The following is a 25,517-nucleotide window of genomic DNA, read 5'->3' on the forward strand; positions in this document are numbered from 1 at the left end:
TCTGCTTTTCTGGTGGGATGCAATCATATTTCTGAAGACAAATCCACATTGCACACAGGAAGCAGCTGCTCTGTTGGTCGCTTTAGAAACTTGAGTATTATGTTATTATCTAGTATGGTGGTAGTATCAGAATAATGATAATATTGCTGAGTGCTGATTGAATGATGGTTATTGCTTCGCTACAATAAATTTACATTTTTTCGTGGAATGTTCCCAACATTTTTTTTCAAGGCATGTTTTCAACATTTTTTTCCAAGAAATATTCTCTACACAGAAACTGCGACACAAATTTTTACTGAATTACTTCAACGACTCAATGACTTCAAAGGACATGAGGGAGTCCTAATAGTTCGTTTCAATTGCAGCTAGAACATTACAATGTTTTTTCTGAATTTCATTCTGAGACACCATCAAAAAATTTCTAAAATCTGTTCGGGGATTTTCATAAGACATTCTTTCGTAATTTATGTCAGAACTTTACTGGGAATACCACAAAGGAATTCGCCAAGTCTAGGACTGTTAGTGTTCCAGTTCAAGAAAAATATACATATCTCTGACAATTTAGACAAAAATCTACTAAAAAATCATCCAAGTGTTCCCCCAAAACATGATTTTTAAATTATTATTTCAGGAATTTCTACAAAGAGTTCTTCATGATCTTATGGATCTGTCAGAAATGAATTTCGGAATTAAGTCTTAAATTTCTCTTAATGATTCGCTGAAAAACATTTGTTTTCCCTTATTGGGTATTGAAGTCCCTGCGACCAGTTGTTGGATTTATTTTGACACAAAACTACCTTTTGAGCTGTTGTTAGACATTGTTCCAAGAGTTCTTCCGGAAACTTGACCAGAATTCATAAAAAAAAAAATTTACACGCGGTTCCAGTAAAATGTCGTGGCTGTCCCTTATTTTTCGAAAATGTAAAATGTTATAAGTGCGTCATCGTAAAGTGCTCGTTTTGGTAAAAAAAAATCAGGTAAAAATTTGAAGTTCGTACGTGGACGCTAAGTGGTCCCCCAACGACCCTATAGGTATTAGATGTAGATCACCCCCGTGCGCCAAATCGAGCTCGCTGCTCTAGTGTACGCATCATGAGTACGAAAAGTCACTAGTGCTCACAGATCTGCCACAAACTATTCAAGAAGACCGTGACTTCTAAATGTTTTTCCCGAAATTGCGCCAGGAACATCTTGATCCATTTTTTCATTTTCTACCAAACATTCTGAATGTGTCTCGATTCGATTCTCGGTCAGTACAGGCTATTTTTCGTTATGTTTGTATACCTACTTGACATCCCTGGGCTCTCAGGTAATAACTGTTCCTGTAGAAACTTAATGACAAAAACAAGAAAATGAATAGAAATAATCACAAGAGATTAACGTTGAATATTTTTGTAGGAATTCAAGAATTCACTAGACGTCAAACTGCCAAGAGGTTTGGACATTCCTCATAAATTTTCAATGATTCCTGGATAAAATCCACGACCCATGATAAATTTCCTAAACGTTTCTCTAGAACAGGGTTTCCCAAACAGGGGTCCGCGGACCCTTAAGGGAGCTATTTATGAAAAAAAGTATCGGTTTTCTTGATAGCTGAATAAGTAAATTTGTCCTATAAAACAATATTAGCACAGATAACAGACGTTTAAGGCCGATTGTAAGAATGTGTAAGACCATTAACGGTAATTTCAAATGGCAACACAAGTAGCACCATCGTGGTGGCGCTATTACCGCTAAGTTACCATGACTATGAGATGGGAATATGAAATATTTCGAGATACTGATATTCACCACTGTTTGACGCAATACGCTGAGTGCCGGCGCTAGTTATTTCAACGTGTTTTAGTTTGAACAGTTACGCACGTTTTCCGAATATTTTTGTTCCAGCATAAACGTGTTATCTGTACTATTAGTAGCTAAGTTCAAATTTTTAAGAATGCATTTTTTTATAATTACGCCAGCGTTTGAATTTCGCCGATCGAACCAAATTAAGAGAGATTACGTGGCACATTGTAATCGAAGAGCCCTATGAATTTCGATATTCGCTCTCTCGTTTGGTACGTGGCGAGAGAGCGTTCAAGAGCAGTAACTACATAGGTATCGAGTCATTCGAGTGATTTATATTTTGCATTAAATCTTTAAGAACTTCAAAAATTATTATTGTTTTTTGGCTATATCGGTCATGCGACTCAAAGGTAAAGGGAGGCCTGTGTTGGTAGCAAAGCTCAAAGCTTTGAGCCAACCCTTTTCCAGTAGAGAAGCTAGGCAAAATACAGGAGGCTTTGATGCTTACTGACTTTAAAATAGCTTGCTCAATTTTCACCACCTAATTAAAAATTTCAATCTTGTCGCTCCCTTGCGACGCCTATGCACTTATTCTTTTCCATCATTTGCTTCTATAGACTCCCTTTACCTTTGAGTCGCATGACCGATATAGCCATAAAACAATAATAATTTAAAAACAATCACGGTTGAAACCTTCTCCTATATTTAAGAACTTCTATATTTTCTGGTCATGCAACCTTAAACAACTTAATTATAATCTATTGGATCATCGAACACCCCTTTCGTTGCAAACATAGCACAGAAAATGAAAAATATTCACCTCTGTATCTTGATCAGAATGATAATATGTCAGCGAATGTAACACGTGGTGACTAGGGATGCCAGGTGATTTTTTTAAATGTCTTGCAATATCACGGAAAAATGTCTACCATTGCCTTCCACTTGAAAATTTTCAATTATTAAGACAACTTCACTTAGTCTACCAAATAGAACCCATTTTTTCTATGATGAAGACAGCATCAATTTGGCATTAATTTCTAGGTTAAAAATTCCTTTTTAAAAGAGAAATTTGAGAAAATATAATTCTACAAAAAGATAAAGTTGCTGGGAAAACATCCGTATATTGTTAAAAAGTTATTTTTTCAGAAATTGTTGCAAAATTATTCAGGCAGTTTGAAAAAGTTTCTCCCTTGACTCCTAAAAAAATATCACAAGTGTTTCTTTAAGATTTTTTTTTCAGGAATGTCTTAAATAACTTAAAGAAAGTCGTCAAGAAAATCTTTGAAAATAATCGCAGGATTTTTTTTTAAATCCTTCTACAGATGATTCCCGATGTTTAGGGATTACTTCAGGCAAATCACCGAGAAAAATTTCAGATGTTATTTTACCAATAATTTCTTTAGAGATTTTTCCAAGCATTACTCCCGGAACACCTCTAGAAGATTTCAAACATTTTTCAAGTTTCTTCAAGAATTCCAAACCGAAAAAATTTAAAAATTCTAGCAAAGATTTACCATAGATTTTTTTTCAGTTCTTTTGATATTTTAATTATATTCTGCACCATTTGACCCAAAAAAATCTCCAGAGAATGTTGTTCATGAAGTTCTCTAGGATTTCTTATAGTAATTTCTCAAGGAAATTTGACAACTATGTTCAAAAAATCCAGCAAGATTTCAGCATTAATAAAAGCCCTGTGATAATTTTCCACATATCCCAACAAATTACTCTAGAAGTACATCTAATAGTTACTCCAATGTGTTCTTTGAAATACAAATAATGTACATTTCTCCACAATGATGCTCTAAGAATTCCACCAATAATGCATTAAGAAATTAGTTATTATAGTCTACCAGAAATTTTCTGAAACTTCACAGACTTTATTTCAAGAAATATTTTTTTTCAATTCTGAATTTATTGTTGAAGATTCTTCATAGATTACTTTTCTCTTCCAAAAAAATCCTCTGAATGTTCCTGATGCATTCAGTGATTGCTAGATAATATTTAATCCTATTAGGGATCCCTTCATATTTTTGAACTTCTTAAATTATCACACTAGCTTTTCCAAAATTTCTTCAAACAATTCTTTTAACAAATTCTCAAGTGATTCTAGTGCAATTTTATTTCAATTCGTCATGAATTACCTCATCATTTTGTTTAGTTTTTTTTTAAAGATTTCTATCCTCTTTCCTGTATATTTGTATTTCGATTCCTTTGATATCAGTCCCTACCGGCCTTGTTTTTATTTGAGGAAATGTCTACTTTTTTATTATTTTTTTCAAAGGTTTTAAAAACGAATTTCTTGAAGAGTTTGTTACGAAAATATATTATTATATTTTTTCTAGTGGGATTCATAAAGAAAACTTCTCTAATGGGCAAAAAATTAAACGATCTTTAGAATATTTCTCCAAAATTATTTGTAAAGGATTAATCGAACAATTCCTCAGAAGAAATCCTTGGGTAACACCTAGATAATCCAAAAAGCGACTTCTGGAAAAATGAAGACGTATCCAAAAAGTTTACAAATACTTGAAGAATGCTTACAAACTTTTTAGGAACTTTCCAAAAACGTTAAGTGTGATACACGAAGCAACTTTACGTGAACTCTTGGAAGAATCTTTGGAGGCATATCAAAGTACTGTTTTGAGTTTTTTAGAACACAATTCTCAGATAAATGCATGAACGAGTTTCTGAAGCAATTTCTTGACGAATCCTAGGAATATTTCTGAAAATGGTTATAGAAGAAATCTTTTTTCCTCTAATTCCTGGTGGAATTGAAATAATCTTGGTACTGATTGACGAATTAGAGATATGTTCTTGAATGAAGTATGTTTATTTTTATTATTGTGGTTTTCTGAATATCTTGGATATATTTGATAAATCATTTTTAAGATCTAATGATTTTTGAAAAAATAAATAAAAAAGTATTGAAGGGAAATTTTCAAAATACTAGAAACATTCCTCGGGATATCAATTTAATAATAGCGTAAAGCGTAGACATATTCTCGGACGGACTTTTAAGAAAATTCCTGCTTTTTATTCATCAAGAATTCTTGGATCGATTCACGACAGAATTCACATGAATAATTTTATAAAAAAAACATCTATGAAAATCACTATCAACAGTAAAATTCAGATGAATTTTGTAATTTAGTCTTTCAAGCTAAGAATGCTGTTCTGATCAAAAAAAGTAAACAATTTATGCGGAAGAAATGCCCAAGAAAATTTCTACAGTAAGCTCCATTTGATTTGACATTTATTTTCAACTGCGTACTGCGATCAAAGAAAAATGCTTTCCATGACAATTTCTTGCAAGAAATTTCCCACGCATCGTGATAGGCGTTTACTTTTCTGTTGAAGTGCATACTTCCCAATTTGATCTATTGGAGTTTTTCATGAAAAATCCATGGCCGTATTTTTGAAACATTCACCAAAGAAATTCTTGCAAAACTCAAAAGTAAAAACCTTTGAATAGTTCGAAAGTTTTTTTGAAGCAAATAAAGATAATATTGTCACCAACTTTTGATATTTTTTTTAGCTCAAAAGGAGGAATGTACCGTTTTTCTATTGGCTTATGATTCGATGTGTGTTTAAATCAGCCATAAAGTTCGATGGAATTGAATTTGAACTCGAAGAGATCTTCTTTTTTTATTGTTTGAGTAATACCAATATTTACTCTAGGGTTCTCTGCAAGAATTTTTCACAAGACTCTCTATAGATTCCTTAGGACATTTCTCTGAAATCTATAGTCAGATTTTTTTTTTCAAGAATGCCTTTTTATGATTTTTGTGAAGAATTTTTCTATGAATTTTAATAAGTATTAATTTACAAATTCTTTCAAAAACTTCTCTCAACAACAACTGCAGTAGAATTTCTGCGTAAATTGCACAAGGATTGATTCAATCAAATTATTTCTGAAGTATTTAAAAAAAAACTAAAAGGATTTATCTGGGAATTCTGTCGAAGTATTCTTGGTCGAATTTGAATGAATTTCTAAGAATTCATTCAAATATATTCCTGCAAATATTCTTTGAAGTATTGCCTAAAGATTTTTGGAATTCTGAAGGAAGCAATTTTGAAGAAATCCTTGTAATTTTGAAGTTTCAGATGAATATCTGAAATTAAACAAAGGAGTTTTTTTGTGGTAGAAGAGGAGGGATTACCAGGAAACTTCTTGAAGAGTTCCTGTAATTTACAAAAAAAAAAGTTTTATTTTTTTATCTGTGTTCTCTAAATGTTATTTGGGAGTTTGCACAACTTCTTATTAGCATTACGTCCTTACTGGGACAGAGCTTGCTTCTCAGCTTGGCTTTGCTTTGTAGCCGTGGACTCTAACCGAAAATTTCTCCAAATATTTCGTCAAAACTGCTCTAGGTGTATCGTCACTTATTCTTCAACAAGTTTTTTCGAGGTATCCGAAAAAAAAACTAAAATCCATTTGAAATTGTTGCGAAAATGTTTCCACGAATTCTCTATGAAATTGCAGATATTGTTCTACAAAATTGCAGATTCACTCCATGGGTCCTTCCAAAAACTCGTCTAGGAAGGTCTTTATAGCTCTTTCAGCAATTAGACTTTACAACTAGCGTCTCTGCCAGAAAAATAATATATTTTCCAAGGATTCCAATATTCAAAATTAGTGACTTTAATAAACTTTAATTTGAGAAGTATAATACTGTTAAGAACTGCAGTCTTCAAATATCAAGAATTCTTTTTAAATCTTCAATATTCTGTCAAGATGTCTCTTGTTACAGCATTTAAACTTTATCTACTCAAAGAGATTCAACATGTTCTGCTCGTAACTGTGCTTCTCAATCCTTATACTTTTTCAACTCGAATACAACTCCAATTTGCAATCATACCGCCTTCCTTCCCAATTTTATCGAGCCCATTCAAACCGAGAATCTCTCTCACACACACATCAATTGCATAATCAGGACGGAACTCCACTTACCACATTCTTCCCATCTAAATTCCTGCATGCTATCTCCCCGGAGGAGTCGTAAACGTGAATGAATGGTCCAATAATTAACGTATATACACCATCCACCCACCCATTCATTCTTCTCGATTACACACTTGATTCGATGATGGCTTTGATTCTGCTTTGCTGGAAGCGCAATCCCTTGTGGTGTGAGCGAGGAGGCATCTCGACACACATATATGCCCCTTCCATACATCGCCTTATCTCAGGCTCGTCTCCTCGTTCCATCCCAAAGTCAGAGGAAATTGAAAACTTATCCTTTTTAAAATATTCTTGGTATTCATCCATGGCTCAACCGCTCAACCAACACAAACACACCCGCGAAAATGTTGCCTGAAAATTTTGGAGATATCCTTCCGCTTGGGTTCTCGCACTTCGCATCGGTAGACTACCATTTTCCGAATTGATGCCGACAAAGATTCTAGTGTAGGAAAAGTTCCACCCTCGCGACAGCCTCCCCCACTAGCAGCACATTGGCACCCTCTATTAGAAGAGATGGAGTTACAGATTCCCAGTCCATGATGCGAATAATGCTCACATCAGGTACCCCCATCGCATCACAGGACGAGAGGACACCGTCATGTGTTTATGTACGCACCGAGGTCCCGTTAGGACGAATAAGCATTAAACGAACTTTTGGGGTGGAACGCAACGCAATGTTGCACATGTGCTGTTCCTTTGCCGAATACGCTCTTCTCCGTTCCCATCCGTTCGGAACTGGTTGGGGTGGATGGAAGTGGAAGTGCTCACGACGACGCGACAGGCGAACCAACGGCGGAGCGGACCAAGTGCAGTTGTGTTTGTATTCTGTCGTCCTGCTTGGTCTGAACGCCTGGTAGAAAGCCCATAAATCTTGACAGATCCATAAATCCTGAGTTGCACTCTCCTCTTTCAAGGTTGGTGGAAGATTTTTACTTTGGAGGGGATGGTTACAATATGTCCCTTGATAACAGCTTCTTGCCTGGTAGAAAATTTCGAGTCAAGCTCGTCCCTTGCCAAAGTTTGGAACCAATTAGTGAAGTGTGTCGTTTGCGATGTAAATTTTGGCTTCTCTTTCTGATATAGCCACTCCCAAGCCCGGGAGTAGGAGATCCTTTTATGTTGTGCAAATCTTACTTAAAGCGTAATGGAAATCTCTGTTTCTCCCTAATGGAATTGAATTCATTTCATTGCTATGGTGATAATCCACTTTCTCAGTGGTTTAACAGTTCTTATTTGCCTTTTTCCCATTTCAGAACGGAACATTATAATAACCTACAGAAACAAGAAGAAGAGAAGCTTAACATCAACAACAATAACAACATCCGTCAGCCTGTGCATCAACCGCTGCATCAAAACTCACCTCAGCAACAGCAGCATCTCCAGCAGGCTCAGCATCCTTTGAAGGACAACTCCAATATCCGCCAGAAGCAATCTAACGTTGTTAAGATCGACCTTCTGCGCAATCAGCAACCGGAAGCACAGCAAGGCGGCTCAAGACCAATCAAAACCGGAGCTCAGTCCCCGGCAGCTGCGTCTACAGCTCCTACTCAGCTATCACCTCACACAACAACCGGAGGAAGTCCTTCGACTGTTTCCCATCTCCGTTCGATTCGGCCGTTTCCTGCGTCGGCTAACGCGTCCACCAGTTCAACAGCCACTACCAACACCACTGCCACTGGTCCATCCAGCGCCGTCGCCGGTGATAGATCACTTAAGTGCCTGGAAACCCTCGCCCAAAAGGCCGGCATCACTTTCGACGAGAAGTACGACCTTCCGGCCCCGACCCTGGAGAAGTCACAGAGTCCGGCGCAGGTGGCACAGCAAACCTCGGTGCCCCTGCAGCTGTCCCAGGAGCAGCTTCAACAATTCCAACAGTTTCAGCAATTTCAGCAGGCCTTCAGCGGCGCTGCTACCATCCAAGTCAAGCAGGAATACAATCCGCCTCAACCCCAGCAGACGAATGCAACCGGTGGCCTCGAGCAGCAGCAACAACAGCAACAGGTGCAACAAATGCAGGTCATAGAGGCTACTGGGGGGACTCCTCAGCAGAGTCCTCACCATACGCAAAATGCTCAAACCCTGCAACAGCAGCAACACCAAACCACTACTATTAATACAATGTCCCCACTTCAGGCAATGGCTGCTGGTCAACAACTGTCCGCCACTGACTGGCCCCACGGGCGCGTTCAAGTGCTTCAACAACCCATCCAAAACCAGTATCTCCAACAGCTCTATGGTTCCCAACAACTCCTCCTACATCCCGGGATTGGCGGGCAGCAACAGATCCAGTTGATTGCAGCTCCCAAACCATTCCAAGGTGCCTCTCAGATGCTGACGACTGCCTCCGGGAAACAGGTCATTGGAACCGGCGCAGGTAATTTCAGTGGAGCCTACGCACTGCCAACAATCCCATCAAGTCAATCTCAGACGCTGTTGTTTAGTCCTGTAAGTATACCTAGTTCTAAGCTTAAGCATTTATTACTACGCCAACAATATCTTATCTAATCATTTAATGTTCTACCGTAGGATGTTCAGAAACAGCTCACAGTAGCAGCCGCTGCTGCCGGTGCTGGAGGGCCCAAAGTTCAGTTGCAAAAAATCGGCACCAGTATCTCAGCCGCAGGTCAGCAACAAAGCGTAACCACACTAACTCAACAACAGGCTGCAGCTGCCGGCCAGCAGTGCGTTCAAGTGTCACAGGCAGCCATGCCTACGGCACAGCTGTTGAGTCCGCTCCAGCAACAGGGAGCGCAACAGATGCAGTTCACCGCTCCCTGGATCCAGGGTATGGGTCAGTTCTGGACGGCAAATAACCTTCAGCCGCAAATCCTTGGTAATCCAATTATCTTCCGTGGTACGGCACCCGACGGAAGCAGCAATATGTTCATTCAGCAAAGCCCTCAGCAAGCTATCCAACAAGCTCCCACACAAACTCATAACCGTAAGTGCTATAGGGCCTTTCGTAGCTAGTTCAAAGAATTCATTCATATCCCTTAAATTACAGAAACTCTAACACTGCCGTGCACCATTGCACAACAGCCGCAGCAAACGCAGCAGCAGCAACAACAACAACAGCAACAGCAGCAGCAACAAAACCAACAACAACAACAGCAACAAAACCAACAGCAAGCACAAGCTGCACAGCAACAGCAACAACAGCAAAATGCCGCTGCCCAACAGCAAGCCAACGTGGTCAATCAATCGCCTAATGCCGCCCAAACGGCGATTCAGCAGAAGAACGCAGGCCATTTGGCGCCGAAGCAAGCTCAGCGACCGCAAATTCTACCGCAGGGAGCTTCGCCGATACGTCCATCGGCATCCACGCAAACGGTTCAGGCTCAGCAGAACCTGCTCGCCAAAGGCGGTAAAATGCGCACCAAACAGCAACCGGTGCGCCCTTCGGGCCCCGTCCAAATCAAGACGGCTGAGATCACCACTGCCCAGGCGAAAATCGGTCAACCACAGCAGATGCAACAGGTTGTCACCACCGGTGGAAAGTATGTCCTAGCTAATCTCAGACGTTGAATGTGATTTTTAACTGACGGTTTTTTTTCTAGAATGGTACTTATGAACACGACTGGACAAATCAACCAATCACCCGTACTCAACATCCAGTCCATGATGCCAGCAGATAAGCAACAGCAATTGCAATTGCAACAGCAGATCAAGACTGCTCAGCAGCAACAACAGCAACAGCAATTGCTGCAACAACAGGTAATGACACTGTTCGATTGAGCAAATGAACGTTTGTCTGATTATCATCATTTTAGGCAATCCAACAATTCCAACAGCAACAACAAGCTCTACAACAGCAGCAGCAGCAACAACAACAACAACAACAACAACAACAACAGCAGCAACAGAATCAACAGCAACATCAGCAAACCCAGCAGCAACAAATCCAGCAATTGCAACAGCAGTTCCTCCAGCAGTCCAATCAGCAATCTCAAGCTAATCAGATTGTTTCGGGTGCAAATCAGGCTCAACCAGGTCAACTGGTTCAAACAGCTTCGGGAACCCAACCGGGTAACATTTTGCAGCAGTTCGTCTTTCAGCAGCAGGGTCAACCGAATCAGTCCGGCATTTCAATGATCAACGTGACTTCCACCGACTCGATGCTTCATCATCAACAACAGCAACAGCAGCAGCATCAACAACAACACGCACAGGCTGTAGCCCAGAAAGGTACGACTCAAATGATTATCACCAATCAACTCCCGCAAGCAGCGGATCGCACAAGCGCCGCTCAATCTCAAACCCTACAAATCGAACGTACCATCCTTCCAGTAGTTTCGATAGCCGGCATGACAACCTCTCCCATAGTCGTTTCCAGCAACGGAACGACAATATCGCCCATTCATCATCCAGGCCAAACAGCTCAAACTGGTCCCAACGCCTCCAACCAACTTCCAACTGGAGCTCAGCAAGCTTCCCAAATCCTCGTATCAACGATTCCAACATCCGTACAACAGCACAACGCGCAAAACCCGATTGTTGCTATGACGTCCCTCTCAGCCACTCCCCTGGGGATGATGGCCAGCTCCGTCTCGGCCACTCCAGTTTCGTCCACTTCGGTGACAACGACTGCAGCCGGAATCAACCAACCACCGGTGGTTTCCGCCTCTATAACTACTACATCGAAGGATAGTGCCGAGAAGGCGGCCAGTGTTGCCATGCTTCAGCTGCAAACACTGTCCACCCCGCAAAAGCAGATCCAAAACCTGCAGATGCTGGAGAGTATGAATGCGGCCAATGCCGCGGCAGCCGCCGCTGCTGCTGCTGCAGCATCGGGAGGTTCTATGACTATGGCGGGATCTCCAAGTGCGGTTGCCAGTGCTGGCGCGGGTTCGACAACGTTGACGGTGACTATGCAGAAAACGTCGATGACACCGACCCAGTCGACGACCGGTGCAAACTTGTCCAACATGGGAACGCCGGGTTCAGGGGAGCAGATGAACAAGTCGCTGGGGCATCATACGCCTACGAAGACAACGAATGCCGTGGGTAGCACTGTCAGTGCGGACACTACTGCAAGGGATAAGAATATGATGGATTCCGTGGTGAAAGGTAAGTGGATTGATGAACTTTGAGCAGATTAATGATCTCAACAATATGAGGAACAACTTCATTAAGAATGAACGGTTAAAAACAGCACCAGTGCTGACAAGTTTCTTGTTGGGTAGTCTGATTTCTGCGTGTATATTTTCCATGGTTTTATTTTGAACATTTCCTCACATCGTTTTTGATACTTCGCGTTTTGGTACCCACTTTCTGGTTCTTGCCCCAAACTTGCTCATGATTCTCGAGAATACGGCTCATGTGTTGCTAGTGCTAGTTTCTGGCAATTAATTATATTGCGTTGAATTGTCGAATTTGATGACGTTTTTCCACTTTTCGACATTTTGTTGAATGTTAAACTCATCAGTTAGTGACAAAATCTAAAAAAAAAAACAACAAAATGTTTTTTAGACTTAAACAAACGAAAAACATTAAAAAATTGAGTAAACATGTGTTTTTGGCCTAAGCATAAGCGTTCGGCACTAAAATTGGGACAGGGCTTTAGGACCCTATTGGCCATTTTGGACACCCACCCACCTCTTAGTGACGCTTTTTGTATTGATAATCTACAATTTTCGTAGGAGCCGTAACAAATTTAAGACACCCACCCACCCCCTAAAGCGTTATGAAATTTGTGAATGGGCTCTAATTAATTAACCGTACTTTATAATTTACACAAAGTTAATTTTGGTTGCATATTAGGAATGATATTTACCTTCAAATATGAAAGAAGTTCAATTCAAGCTTGTTCCGATCTTTCTAGTTGTTGACAAGTTTACGTGTTAGTCTTTCGAGAATTATGTTTCGTTAATATCCTTAGTGTTCATCTTAATCAGCGGAAGAAATTCACTGAAACTATAAATATAGTGATTTTTGAAGTTTACTGTTCAATATTGGTTGCTTAGCTAACTTCTTTTCTACAAATCTTCAAGAATTCTTCCAGGGATTCCTCCAGAGATTCTTTTAGTAATATAACCATGGACCCCTGCAGAAGTTTCTCTTGCGATTCGTCCAGCAATTTTCCAAGAGATTCGTCCAAGAATTACTCCTGAGATTTCTCAAAGAAATTCTTCTACGAAACCTGGAACCATTCCGAATATCCAGAGATTTATTCGCAGATTGCTCGCCGAAGAGCATATGAATTGTTCTAGCGATTTTTCTAGAGACATACTTCCTTCAGTAATGTATTCATGAACTCTTCCAATTCATTCATTCCTCCAAGAATTCCTGTTTCTTCCAGTAATATCACTGCAAAAATTCCCCCACGATTTCACTTCAACAGATTCAAGTTTATGCAAAATGAACTCCTCCAAAAGTTTTTAAAGTAATTCTTCGAATCATTTCCACAAAGGTTTCTTTAAAAATTCGTCTACGGATTGTCTTAAGAATTACTCTAGAAATTTATCTAAAGATTATCAATATATGCATCAAAAATTTGCGCTCGTTGGTTTTCTCTCCTGATGCTGATTAGCGTTTCAGTCGATTTAGGCTGATTACGATTTAAGCTTCCTTGTCCAAAAAACATGTAAATGTGAATAGTACAGTGCGTTTTTGACACGATTTATGATCCTTTGGATACATCATATGCACACAATTACAAAAATATGTGTATGAAACCATATGTATGCCTGGAGCTAAGAAGATATGAATCATGAAAAAATATGGCATTTTCTATAAATGTGGTTGGAAATACCAAAGAAATAAATAATGCCACCGCAGCAAGAATTTGGTCCTATATAAATAACACATAGTAAAAATGCTCGTCTTCGCAACTCCTTCTGCGACTTGTGCAAGTTTTTATGCTAATTTTATCTAAAGACTATTTCAAGAGATTGCCAAAAATTCTTTTAGTTTTCATTATTTCTTCAAGTTATTACTTTAGATATTCCTCCGAGAGATCTTTCAAGGATTCCGAAAGAAGTTCCTTCTACATTTATCAATTTATTCATCCAGGTATTCTTCATATAGTTCCCCCAGAGGTTCTCGATATCTCTCCCTATGTCGATGATTGCTTCGGTCCTTTCATTCTGCATTCGATTTCTCTCTCCATATTTCGATAACCTCTTTTCTCGATATCTACATATCTCAATGTGTTCCTGTTGATTTTTTGTTCCCAATGTTCTCTCAATATGTCGATATGAACATTATCGAAGGTTACTAGACCAGATTTAAGATGAAGATGAATCGAAGCCAAACTTCAAATTTTCAAGAGCACGGATCTGGAGAACCAAACATCCGTTTAAGCTGAAAACATAATCGATTGGTCAGTCGCTGGTGGTGACCAATCGATCAAGTTTTCAGCATAACGGATGTTTGGTTCTCCAGATCTGTGCTCTTGAAAATTTGAAGTTTCGCTTCGATTCATGATTCAGAACAATTTATGAACTCGAAATGAAAATTGTTTGTTTATTATTTTCCTTGTAACGGAGTGATTTTCAATCTAGTGTTCAATAAATTAATGTTCCCTGTCTCGATCTCTCTCTATCTCGATAGTCCCTTCGATATCGAGATGTGAAGAGGCGACTGTGATTAAAAAAAAAAAAACATTACATCCCAGTTGAGGCAGAGCCCGCTTCTTAGATTAATTTTGTTTAATATATTATCAAGCATTTCTCCTAGAACCTCCTCCTAGAAGCTTTTTGGGAAAATTCGTGAGTTCAGAGATGCGCCGAATAACCATCAACATATTTTCTTCTTCTTTTCAGAAGAAATACGAAGAGGGTTGATGGATTTATCAAAAAAAAAAGTTGAAATAAGTTTTCTTAGCATTGAAATCACATCTTTTTCTCTTGAATATTTTAACAACCCCTGCATACTACATCAGAATCAATCTGCATCAGGGTTCCTGATATTCGCACCATGACATTGTTTGTTTTAAGGCTAAGTAGCCCGTCATTCGTTATGGCAACAATGATAACTTTTCAGCTTGCATTTCAAAGTGATAAAACTCAGTCTTGATAGTTTATATTGACTTGAAAAAGAATCACTGTACGCGCTTACATGCATAAAGTATGCTGATACTTTTTCAACTGTGTCAGTGCAAAACCAACTGATTTTCTTTCATTCGAATCCGACGCGAACAAATTTCAATGCCTTATTAAGCCAGAAATAAACTTTAATCCCAACCTGCTTTGAATTTTGGTAAATTATATTTTACTATATGTAAAAAATGTTAAAAACTAGAATTAAAACAAAATACCAGCAAGTTACGAGAAAATAATTTAGGAGCTTGATTGATTTTGGAGATCAATGTGTTTGTTTTTGTACGACGTATAAAAGGTTATTCTGACACTAGGTTTAACCCTTTGGGGCCGGCGCGGTCATATATGACCGCAGTACAAAAAAGGCTGTAAAAAAAGAACCAATGAACAAATGTATATACTGTCTTCGGCAAAGTTGTCCCAAATATACTCTTTTATCAGAGAAAAATATGAAGTATATGCCTTTATGACCTAATTGACAACCTAGAACATCCTGAACATCCTGAAGTTTGGAAAATTGAACTATAAGTACATACGAAGCGTGAAATGCTGTTTGTGAACATAAATGATGTTCAGGCTAGATAATACAGAATTACTCTTTTAACGAAAACACTATTTCACTTGCTTTGCTATGTCCTGGGATGTTCTAGGACGTCCAAACTGTCCTGAAGCACACTCTTTGAAATCTACAACCGTAACAGTAATTGTTTGGGTTAAAAGCAATAACATTACAAATTCAAATAGAATCTACCAACCTCTGAGAATCTCAAGAGCTATTTCAAGGAACGTTTGGGATATTCTAGGCCCTCCAAATTACCCTGGAGTTCAGAACTTCAGGTTTACACTTGTTCCAGTAGTTATTCTCGCTAAACTGAGTGATGTTATATAATCTACAATGTTTACTGAACCTTGTCACGGATCAAAAGGCTACTTCAAGAAACGTTTGAGGTATTCCAGGCCCTCCAAATTACCCTGGAAATCTGAATTTCATGTCTACATTTATTCCAGTAGTATTTCTTGTTAAACTGGGTGAAGTTATATAATCTACTATGTTCACTGAACTTTCGCACGTATCAATAGGATGTTTTAAAGAACGTTTGGAGTATTTCGGGTCCTCCAAATTACCCTGGAGTTCAGAACATCAGGGCTACACTTATTCCAGAAATTTATCTCGCTAAACTGAGTGAATTTATAAAATCTTTCCTGTTCACTAAACCTTCTCATGCATCAATAGGCTGTTTCAAGGAACGTTTGGGATATTATAGGTGCTCCAAATTACCCTGGAGTTCAGAACTTCAGGTCTACACTTATTCCAGTATTTTTTCTTGCTAAACTGAGTAAAGATATATAACTTACCAAGTTTACTGAACCTTGTCACGGATCAATAGGCTAATTCAAGAAACGTTTGGGGTATTCTAGGCCCTCCAAATGACCCTAGTGTTCGTAACTTCAGGTTTACATTTGTTTCAGTAATTTATTTCACTAAACTGAGTGAAGTTTTATAATCTAACATGCTCACTAAACCATCTCATGGATCAATAAGCTCTTTCAAGGAACGTTTGGGATATCCCAAGCCCTCCAAGTTACCCTGGAGTTCAGAACTTCAGGTCTGCACTTGTTCAAGTAATTTATCTCGCTAAACTGAGTGAAGTTATAAATTCTAACATGTTCACTGAATTTTCTCACGGATCAATTAGCTGTTTCATGGAAAGTTTGGGGTATTCCGAGCCACCCAGATTACCCCGAAATTCAGATCTACAATTGTTCTAGTAATTTTTCTTACTAAACGACGAAGTTATTTAATGTTCACTGAGCTTTCTCACGAATCAAAAAGATAATTCAAGGAACGTTTGGAGTATTCCAGGCCCTCCAAATTACCCTGGAGTTCAGAACTACAGGTCTTCCCTTGTTCCAGTAATTTTTCTTTCTAAACTGAGTGAAGTTATATAATCTACTATGTTACTGTACCTTCTCATGGATCAATATGCTGTTTCAAGGAACGATTGAGGCACTGCAGATCCTTCAAAATTTCCCCAGGACTTCAGAACTTTAGGTCTACTATTTTTCCAGTAATATTTCCTTCTAAACTGAGTGAAGTTATATCAGGTATCAGGTATCAGAAGGCCGGCTCCAAAGACACGTTCCCCACCAGTTGGGAGATTTGTGCCATCGCCATATTTGAGCCTATTTCATCATCTACCCGATGGGAGAGGAAAGGGAAGGGAAAGATGGGAGGAAATAGGAGTGGGGTCCCTTGAAGAGGGAAGATCGCATAAGCGAAATGAGAGCATGTAGCTCCATACCACAATGGGTTCGAACAGCGCCCTAAAAAGGGCACTGCAAAACGCATGAGCGTAAAGAGAGCCTATAGCTCATTACCACAGCGGGTTAAGAATAACAGAATGTCCTGAAGATTCAGGCTTCTGTATTCAGTTTCACTTAATAAGTGTTTACCAAGTAATTGGAATCGCATTTGCGCAAAAACTGGACAGTTACATATCAGATGATACGAAGTTCCATAATCGGAGTCACAACTATCACACACAAATGAGTCAGCACGCTGAATATTTGCCATGTGATAGTTGAGTCGGCAGTGGCCTGTCAACGCTCTGACCAAGAGACTGCAATTCTGCTTTGACAGATTTGTTAAATACTTCGCCGCCTTTGGAGATGGCTCAGTAATATACAATTTTGTTTGACGACACGACTCCAAACTATTCCAATATTGCTTGTGCTGAGTTGCCGCCCAAGAGTTTATCTGAAGCTTCACCCAGCACTTCGAAATTGGAATAGCCGGCTCAGGGCCAATGAAGTCATGCGATGCTCCATCGCGAGCTAGCTCATCAGCCAATTCATTTCCAGCGATGGAAGAATGGCCTGGTACCCATACAAGGTTTACAGAGTTGACTGAATTCAGTTCCTCAATTTGAGTTCGACATGCGATAACAAGCTTCGACCTTGAGTTGGCCGAAGCGAGAGCTTTTATAGCAGCCTGATTATCTGAACAGAAGTATATGACTTTACCCATTACGCGCTGATGAAGTGCTGATTGCACTCCACACATAAGAGCAAATATTTCCGCCTGAAAAACGGTGCAGTTTCTACCAAGTGAGTAAAACTGATTCAGCCTTAGCTCACGAGAATATACTCCTGCACCAGCTCTACCTTCAAGAAGGGAGCCATCAGTGTAACATACTATATTGTTTGATATACTTCTTTCCAAATAGCCAGACGTCCACTCTTCCCGTGAAGGGAATTGTGTGGTAAATGTCCTGTAAGGAAAGTTACAAGCAATTGTGAGATCACTTGGAGCAAGGACAATTTTGTCCCAATTCACCAAAAGTGGAAACAACGAAGTGTGTGTAGATCTACGATTCACTGGATTTTTCTCCAGTAGATCCAGTACCCATAAACGGTAAGAGCAAGAAAGTGCTTCTTGTTTAAGATATATGTGTAGTGGCGCAACGTCGAAAAGGGCCTCGAGCGCTGCTGTGGGAGTTGTAGAGAACGCACCAGACATCGCCATCAAGCACATCCTTTGGAGATGGCCCAATTTTGATTGGATTGTTCTCACTTCGCCCTTTTGCCACCACACAAGACATCCATATGCCAATATTGGTCGAACAACTGTTGTGTAAATCCATTTGATATATTTGGGTTTGAGGCCCCAAGTTTTACCAAAGGTTCGCCGGCATTGACCGAAGGCCATACAAGCTTTTTTGACTCTGAAATCAATGTGAGCTGTCCATAAAAGTTTGGAATCTAGAATGACTCCGACATACTTTACTTGATCAGTCACATTAATCTCAGTGCCAAAAAGACGTAAAGGTCGAATTCCATCGCGGTTTCGTCTTTCCGTAAAAAGAACAATAGATGTTTTATTCGGGTTAACCGAAAGGCCATATTGGCGACACCAACTCTCGACTACCTGAAGAGCACTTTGCATCAGGTCGAATAGGGTGCTTATGCACATACCAACTATCAGAGCTAGATAGTCGTCGGCAAATCCATAAGTTGGAAAACCGCAATTATTGAGTTGCCTCAATAGCGTATCTGCTACGAGATTCCACAAAAGTGGTGACAAGACTCCCCCTTGGGGGCATCCGCAAACACTCAATTTTCGAATCGCTGCTTCACGCAATGTCGAGAAGAGATGTCGGTTTTTGAGCATTTGATGAATCCAATTGGTAATCATTGTAGGTAGCCCATGGTTTCGTGCGGCTTCCAATATGGTATCGAAAGACACGTTATCAAAGGCACCCTCAATATCCAAGAAAACACCCAAGCACGATTGCTTCTGAGCGAATGCTTTCTCGATATCGTATACAACTTTGTGTAAAAGAGTCACAGTGGACTTTCCAGATTGGTAAGCATGTTGATTCACATGAAGAGGCATGTTTGCCAAATAAACATCACGGATGTGATGATCGATAATGCGTTCCAGACATTTCAGAAGAAAAGAGGTCAGACTGATTGGTCTAAAACTCTTCGCTTCCTCATACGACGCACGTCCTCCTTTTGGGATAAACTTTACAGTAATATCACGCCAGGATTTGGGAATGTACCCGGTAGCAAAACTGCTTACAAGTAGCTTTTTCAAAACATGTTTGATAGACTCAAATCCCTTTTGGAGCAGAACAGGATAAATCCCATCCGCTCCTGGAGATTTGAAAGGGGCAAAACTATTAAGTGCCCATTGAATCGATTCAGTAGTTACGATACTGCGAGCCGAGGCCAGAGACTCGTAACTACATGAAAAGACATTTGGTTCATCCGTAGATGCTATGTCCACACATCCGGGGAAGTGTGTATTGAATAAACATTCTAAAACTTCTTCATCGGAAGAAGTAAAGTCACCATTAGGTAAGCGAATTTCGTTCACTTGGAAATCCTTAGATTTTGCAAGAATTTTGTTCAGCCGACTGACTTCACTCAAACTGGAAACATTTGTACAAAGGTTTTTCCAGCCGGATCGTTCAGCAGAACGAAGAGCCTTCTTGTAAGCCTTGCGAGCTGACTTGAACGACTCTGATCCAGCTGAACGGCGTCTGTTCCAACTCCTTCTACATTGTTTCCTGAGTCTAGTCAGATCGGAATTCCACCATGGGGTCCCTCTTGTAGTCTTTACAGACCGCAGAGGACATGCTTCTTCAAAAGCTTCCATAATGTAGGATGTTGTAGTATCAACGGCATCATCCAGATCACTTGGATTTTCAATGGATTCTCCGTCCATTGAAATTTGGTCGCAACCAATTCAATGTAGAGTTCCCAGTTTGTTGACCGGGGATTCCTAAAACGCAAAGTCTGCGCAGTTACATTTGAATGTTCAAAGAAGATGTAGCGATGATCAGATAATGATTCCTCATCTGATACATGCCAATTCGTCAACTCGTGACTGATTCTATTCGAGCAGAACGTTATGTCTAACACTTCTTCTCTATTAGAAACCATGAAGGTTGGGCGATTGCCTATGTTAAGTAATCCAAGGTCTGTACTACTTAAGTATTCCATCAGACTGGAGCCTCTCAAATTGATATCCGAGCTGCTCCAGATGATGTGATGAGCATTGGCATCACTGCCCACAATCAGCGGAAGGCCTTTTGTTACGCAGTGTACGACAACTCGTTTGAAGTCATCCGTTGGGGATGGTTCATCATGTGGTAAATATACCGAACAATAGACGTACTTCCTGTTGAGGTCACCAACAGAAACATCGATTGTGACAGCACATACATCTCTGGTAGTTAACTCAGAAATGAGTGTAGCAACGATTGCTTTATTAACGAGCACGCATGCGCGGGGCATGGAGCGCGAGTTTGCCATTTCAAGCTTGCTAAAAGTAGCAAAAACTGGGTCCACAAGGTTACCTAGATAGAAGTTCCCTCTACGAAAGTAGGGTTCTTGAACTAGCGCCACTTGGGCTGCACCATTTTGCATAAGTCTGCAAAGATTGATCGTTGCTGTTCTTTTATGCTGAAGATTGATCTGAGCTAACCTAACCGTAGCCACTACCCAAACTAGGCAGGATTAGAGTGTCCATTTCCCGGCCATTTTGCTCGTCCCGGGATTCGGGACAAAAATCTATGCTTGTCCCGGGAAATCCCGGGATCCCGGGATGTATCAAATTTTCAATAAAACTTGCATTTCGGTTGAAATGGAAGTACAAATTTAACAATACGTTTTTTTAAATTTAATCAACAAATAATGTAACTTTTCAAAATATTATGTTAATTATAGCAAATCACATTCCAGATAAGACTTTCTTATTTTGATGAAGTAACCTAACAAAAATCAAAATTTAGCTTGACTAATTAAGGGTTTGCTATGTATTTTCCCAAATTCTCTATAACACTTATGAATGGAAGTATAACAAAGACTTAAGTCATAACTTTTAAGCAATTTGCTTCAAACATTTGAAAAGTCATAAAATCTTTAAAACAAAAGAAACGATTAAAGCACAGACAAACAGACGTCACACTCTCACTGCTGTCCATCAACCAACTTTTTACCGTTCGATTCGAATCCAGCTTTTTACGCTAGCCATGCTATAAAATCTTTGACAGAAGCTGACTATCACCACTGAACTGAAACTCGTAAATAAATCCTTAGTAACCCATTACTCGCTGAAATAATTTTCGTTGCTTTTCTGTCACTCACACTAAAATCTTATTCCGATTTGCATAGAAAATGCTTTAATCGCTTAATTATCATTCGCTTTTGTTTTTTTGTAGGTTTCATTTAGATTGTGGCGATGCATTAACCGAACTGCATTCGCGTGCATTCGAAAAGTCCGAACGGCCGTCTTCGAAATATCCGCCTCTTCAACCGGAATCTGATGGTACGCCCTCTCCAGATCAAGTGTGGTTGCAAAAACAACATCTTGAGAAGGTCGTTCGTGACATTCAACCCGGCGGCGCGCTCCATCATTTTCGCGATGAGGTGCGTTGGCCGCATGTCTCCCAAATTGCAGGCACTCAACAGACGTTCCAGTTTTCCCTCTGTGGACAGTTGAAACAGTTGGTTTAGATATGAAAACAAGGATAAAGAGAGAAGGAATGTTAGTGATTGTTACATGCTTTATTGCAGTATTGGCCTACATTGAAGTCATACAAAATTCGCTCTTTGGATTCCCACGATAACAATCCCTGAAACTAATGATAAACAACAACAAATGAATCCGAAAAAGCGATAAACCTTGATGTTTCAATGTAAGACAATCCATCTTTATTGCATGTGAGAAGTTCTTGGTGATATTCTCACAACGGCAATTCAGAATGGTTCGACTGATGTAGATAAAAGATCATTATGATAAAATTAACGCGACGACATGTTAGTAAGCTCAGAACGATTATTGTATTTGCAACTGTTTATTTAGATAGTTAAGCTAAGGGTCGGTAATTGTATATAACTTTTTAGATAAGCAGAAGTAAAGCGCGAACGCGAAGTAACGACCTTACATCCCATTTTCAAGTGCTCCCACAAGCACAACACTTCATTCTGGCACTTTAGAACGTCCATTTTGTAACTTGTTCACACAAGAAATCTGCCTCACCCGAGTTGGCAGAACGCGCCCATACCCCTTTGTGAACCAAAGGACAGGGCCAATAACGAAAAAGATTATTCAAACGAAATTTTCGTTTGATTGACAGAAAGAAAAATAATGAAATTTGACGGTTCGTCAAGGCATGCTGAGGATATATTTCCAAGTTTCAGTTCAGTGCTGATAGTCAGCATCTGTCAAATATTTTATAGCATATTGTTTTTATGGCGAGCGTAAAAAGCTGGATATATGGTAGGTGGACAATCGACCACCCGTAGCGCTCGCGTCGTTTTTGTTCGTGTTTGACGTTTACACACTACCGCCATCTGGTGGTCCATCGTCCACCTACAGTGTTTTTTGCATTGGGCGTACATGTTTTCGCGACTATGATTTTGATCGCGATTTGTTCTAAGTGTTACGTCTGTTTCTCTGTGATTAAAGATCATTAAAGGTATTGTAGATCATGCTAAAAGTTTATTACTGAAAATTATTAACTGAAGTTTACTGTCGTGGATTGCAAGTCAGTCCCATCTGCATTTTGGTCAAAATTCAGTTGATATCAGTTTTCATTATATCTTCTAATGATCTTTCAGCTTCACTAACGAGTAATCACTTTTTGTTCAGTAAAATTAGGAAAAAACACCAAGTCGAATTGTCCCATAATGAAAAGTAACCGCATGTCAGCCCCACTGCAGATTTTCGCATTTGTATGGAAAACGAGATTTAAAACTTCTCAGTCAATTTTCTCACTGCCTACTTTTTACAGATGGTACTGACATGCGATTTCCGGCACTTTAGGTGTACTTTCAAATTTGTTATCTCAGCATAGGCTTATAAAAACGGCTAACGTTGAAAAGAAAAGCTATTATACAAACAAAAATATGTGTTTCTTGCTAGGAAAATTGATCTTTTCATGAAAATAATTACTCGTGTATTATCCTTTTTGATTATGCTTTTCTACTTTATCAAATAAGGTTGATAGTGAGGGAAAATGTCATTGTTTTTCATTGGAATTTAGTGTTTTTCATCAAATTTTACGTACATTTCGGGAATCTCGGGATTCCCGGGATGTCAGACATAAAATCCCGGGAAACGGGAAATCCCGAAATTTGTCCAATCCCGGGATTTTTGGTCCCGGGATGTCCCGGGATGGACACTCTAGGCAGGATTAAGCTTTTTGCAATCTCAGCACGAAAAAGACCAGCAACGAAAAAACCAGATCGGTATCTATTTAAAGTCGCCAAAGGCGAAAGAGCACAGAATACACTGTGTAAAACGCATAATGCGAATCCATATAGGTGATAATTTAAATTAAATGTCAACATATTCATAATCCCACCCTTATTAAGCCTCAGGATAGAGACTGAAGAAGGGCAGCCGATTATCTCGGAGAAACACAAGGTCACCTGCACCATTGCTCCGGGTAGCACAGGAAGGACTCAATACTGTGGAGGTCGCCCTGGTACCCCACAGGCTCCGTTTGCGGTTAGGTTTTATTTAGACCCCCCTAACCATTCATTCTTAGGCACGGTACGCATCACACCATAAATTAGGGGTCACCTGTGAGGTGGACTTTTACCACCGGAACAGGCAGTCCGTAGTGTTAATTCTTAGCCAGTTGAAACAACCGCTACCGACACTACGCGGCTATCTAGGCTGCTCGGGAAAAGGAGGTTAATATTGATGATTAACTCCTGACGTGCCCAGAAGCCTGAATCTTCAGGACATTCTGTTATTCTTAACCCGCTGTGGTAATGAGCTATAGGCTCTCTTTACGCTCATGCGTTTTGCAGTGCCCTTTTTAGGGCGCTGTTCGAACCCATTGTGGTATGGAGCTACATGCTCTCATTTCGCTTATGCGATCTTCCCTCTTCAAGGGACCCCACTCCTATTTCCTCCCATCTTTCCCTTCCCTTTCCTCTCCCATCGGGTAGATGATGAAATAGGCTCAAATATGGCGATGGCACAAATCTCCCAACTGGTGGGGAACGTGTCTTTGGAGCCGGCCTTCTGATACCTGATACCTGATATAACTTCACTCAGTTTAGAAGGAAATATTACTGGAAAAATAGTAGACCTAAAGTTCTGAAGTCCTGGGGAAATTTTGAAGGATCTGCAGTGCCTCAATCGTTCCTTGAAACAGCATATTGATCCATGAGAAGGTACAGTAACATAGTAGATTATATAACTTCACTCAGTTTAGAAAGAAAAATTACTGGAACAAGGGAAGACCTGTAGTTCTGAACTCCAGGGTAATTTGGAGGGCCTGGAATACTCCAAACGTTCCTTGAATTATCTTTTTGATTCGTGAGAAAGCTCAGTGAACATTAAATAACTTCAAAATTTCCCCAGGACTTCAGAACTTTAGGTCTACTATTTTTCCAGTAATATTTCCTTCTAAACTGAGTGAAGTTATATAATCTACCATGTTCACTGAACCTTCTCACATACCAATAGGCTATTTCAAGGAACGTTGGTGATATTCCAGGCCCTCCAATTTACCCTGGAGTTCAGAACTTCAGGTCTACCCTTGTTCCAGTAACTTTTCTCGCTAAAATGATCAAAGTTTTCCCTTTGGGGCCGGCACGGTCATTTATGACTGCAGTCGAAATATGGCTGTATAAAAAGAACAAATGACTGTCTTCGGAAAAGTCCTTAATGTCCTACTTGGCAACCTAGAACATCCTGAACATGCAGAAGTCTGACAAATAGAATAATTAGTATAAAAGTAGCGTAAAATGCCTTTTGTAAATACAATTCGTACTTGGTAATACATACCTATTATGTCAAGAAAAACGCTGCTTCACATGCCTTTTCATGTCCTGGGATATTCTACGACGTTCAGACTATCCCGAAGCTCAATTCTCGAAATTTACAGCAGTAGTTGCTTGCGCTAGAAATGCGATGCCAGATTTCTTTGGAAATCATTCCGTAGACGAAAAGTGATAAGCGGGGGGAGAGATCCCTGGCATTGCAATTCCGTAGATTTCCGTTGCAAAAATCCGTAAATTACCGTAGAATAATGAGAATTTTCGTAGCTTTCTGTAGAAAATATACATTTTCCGTAGAATTATCTTACGGATCCGTAGAAAGTGCTCAATTCCGTAGATCTACGGAAATTTCCGTAGATCTGGCAACGCTGCAAATAATAATATTTTCAACTCAAACGGAATCTATTGACAATCTGAGA

The 25,517-nt window shown here is 39.7% G+C and overlaps 2 protein-coding genes across 4 annotated transcripts in view; both read left to right on the plus strand.

Annotated features, from left to right (window-relative positions):
• The window catches only part of LOC110677691 (polyhomeotic-proximal chromatin protein), a 74,979-nt gene extending 64,204 nt beyond the window's left edge, over positions 1 to 10,775 (plus strand). For 2 of the 3 annotated variants that reach the window (XM_021848758.1, XM_021848756.1), the window contains exons 2-6: positions 8,002 to 8,764; positions 8,882 to 9,193; positions 9,275 to 9,689; positions 9,753 to 10,245; positions 10,306 to 10,775. In XM_021848758.1, the coding sequence (XP_021704450.1) occupies positions 8,002 to 8,764; positions 8,882 to 9,193; positions 9,275 to 9,689; positions 9,753 to 10,245; positions 10,306 to 10,483 (2,161 nt within the window). In that variant the 3' untranslated portion in view covers positions 10,484 to 10,775. The remainder of the gene's footprint in view (positions 1 to 8,001; positions 8,765 to 8,881; positions 9,194 to 9,274; positions 9,690 to 9,752; positions 10,246 to 10,305) is intronic. The other variant, XM_021848759.1, reaches the window with a different exon arrangement.
• LOC23687653 (polyhomeotic-proximal chromatin protein) overlaps positions 10,593 to 25,517 on the plus strand; it is a 34,349-nt gene continuing 19,424 nt past the window's right edge. Inside the window, exons 1-2 of the mRNA XM_021848755.1 lie at positions 10,593 to 10,933; positions 11,072 to 11,815. Of these exons, the coding sequence (XP_021704447.1) occupies positions 10,837 to 10,933; positions 11,072 to 11,815 (841 nt within the window). The 5' untranslated portion in view covers positions 10,593 to 10,836. The remainder of the gene's footprint in view (positions 10,934 to 11,071; positions 11,816 to 25,517) is intronic.

Source organism: Aedes aegypti, chromosome 3 (assembly GCF_002204515.2).
Source record: "Aedes aegypti strain LVP_AGWG chromosome 3, AaegL5.0 Primary Assembly, whole genome shotgun sequence".
Classification (NCBI taxonomy): Eukaryota; Metazoa; Arthropoda; class Insecta; order Diptera; family Culicidae; genus Aedes; species Aedes aegypti.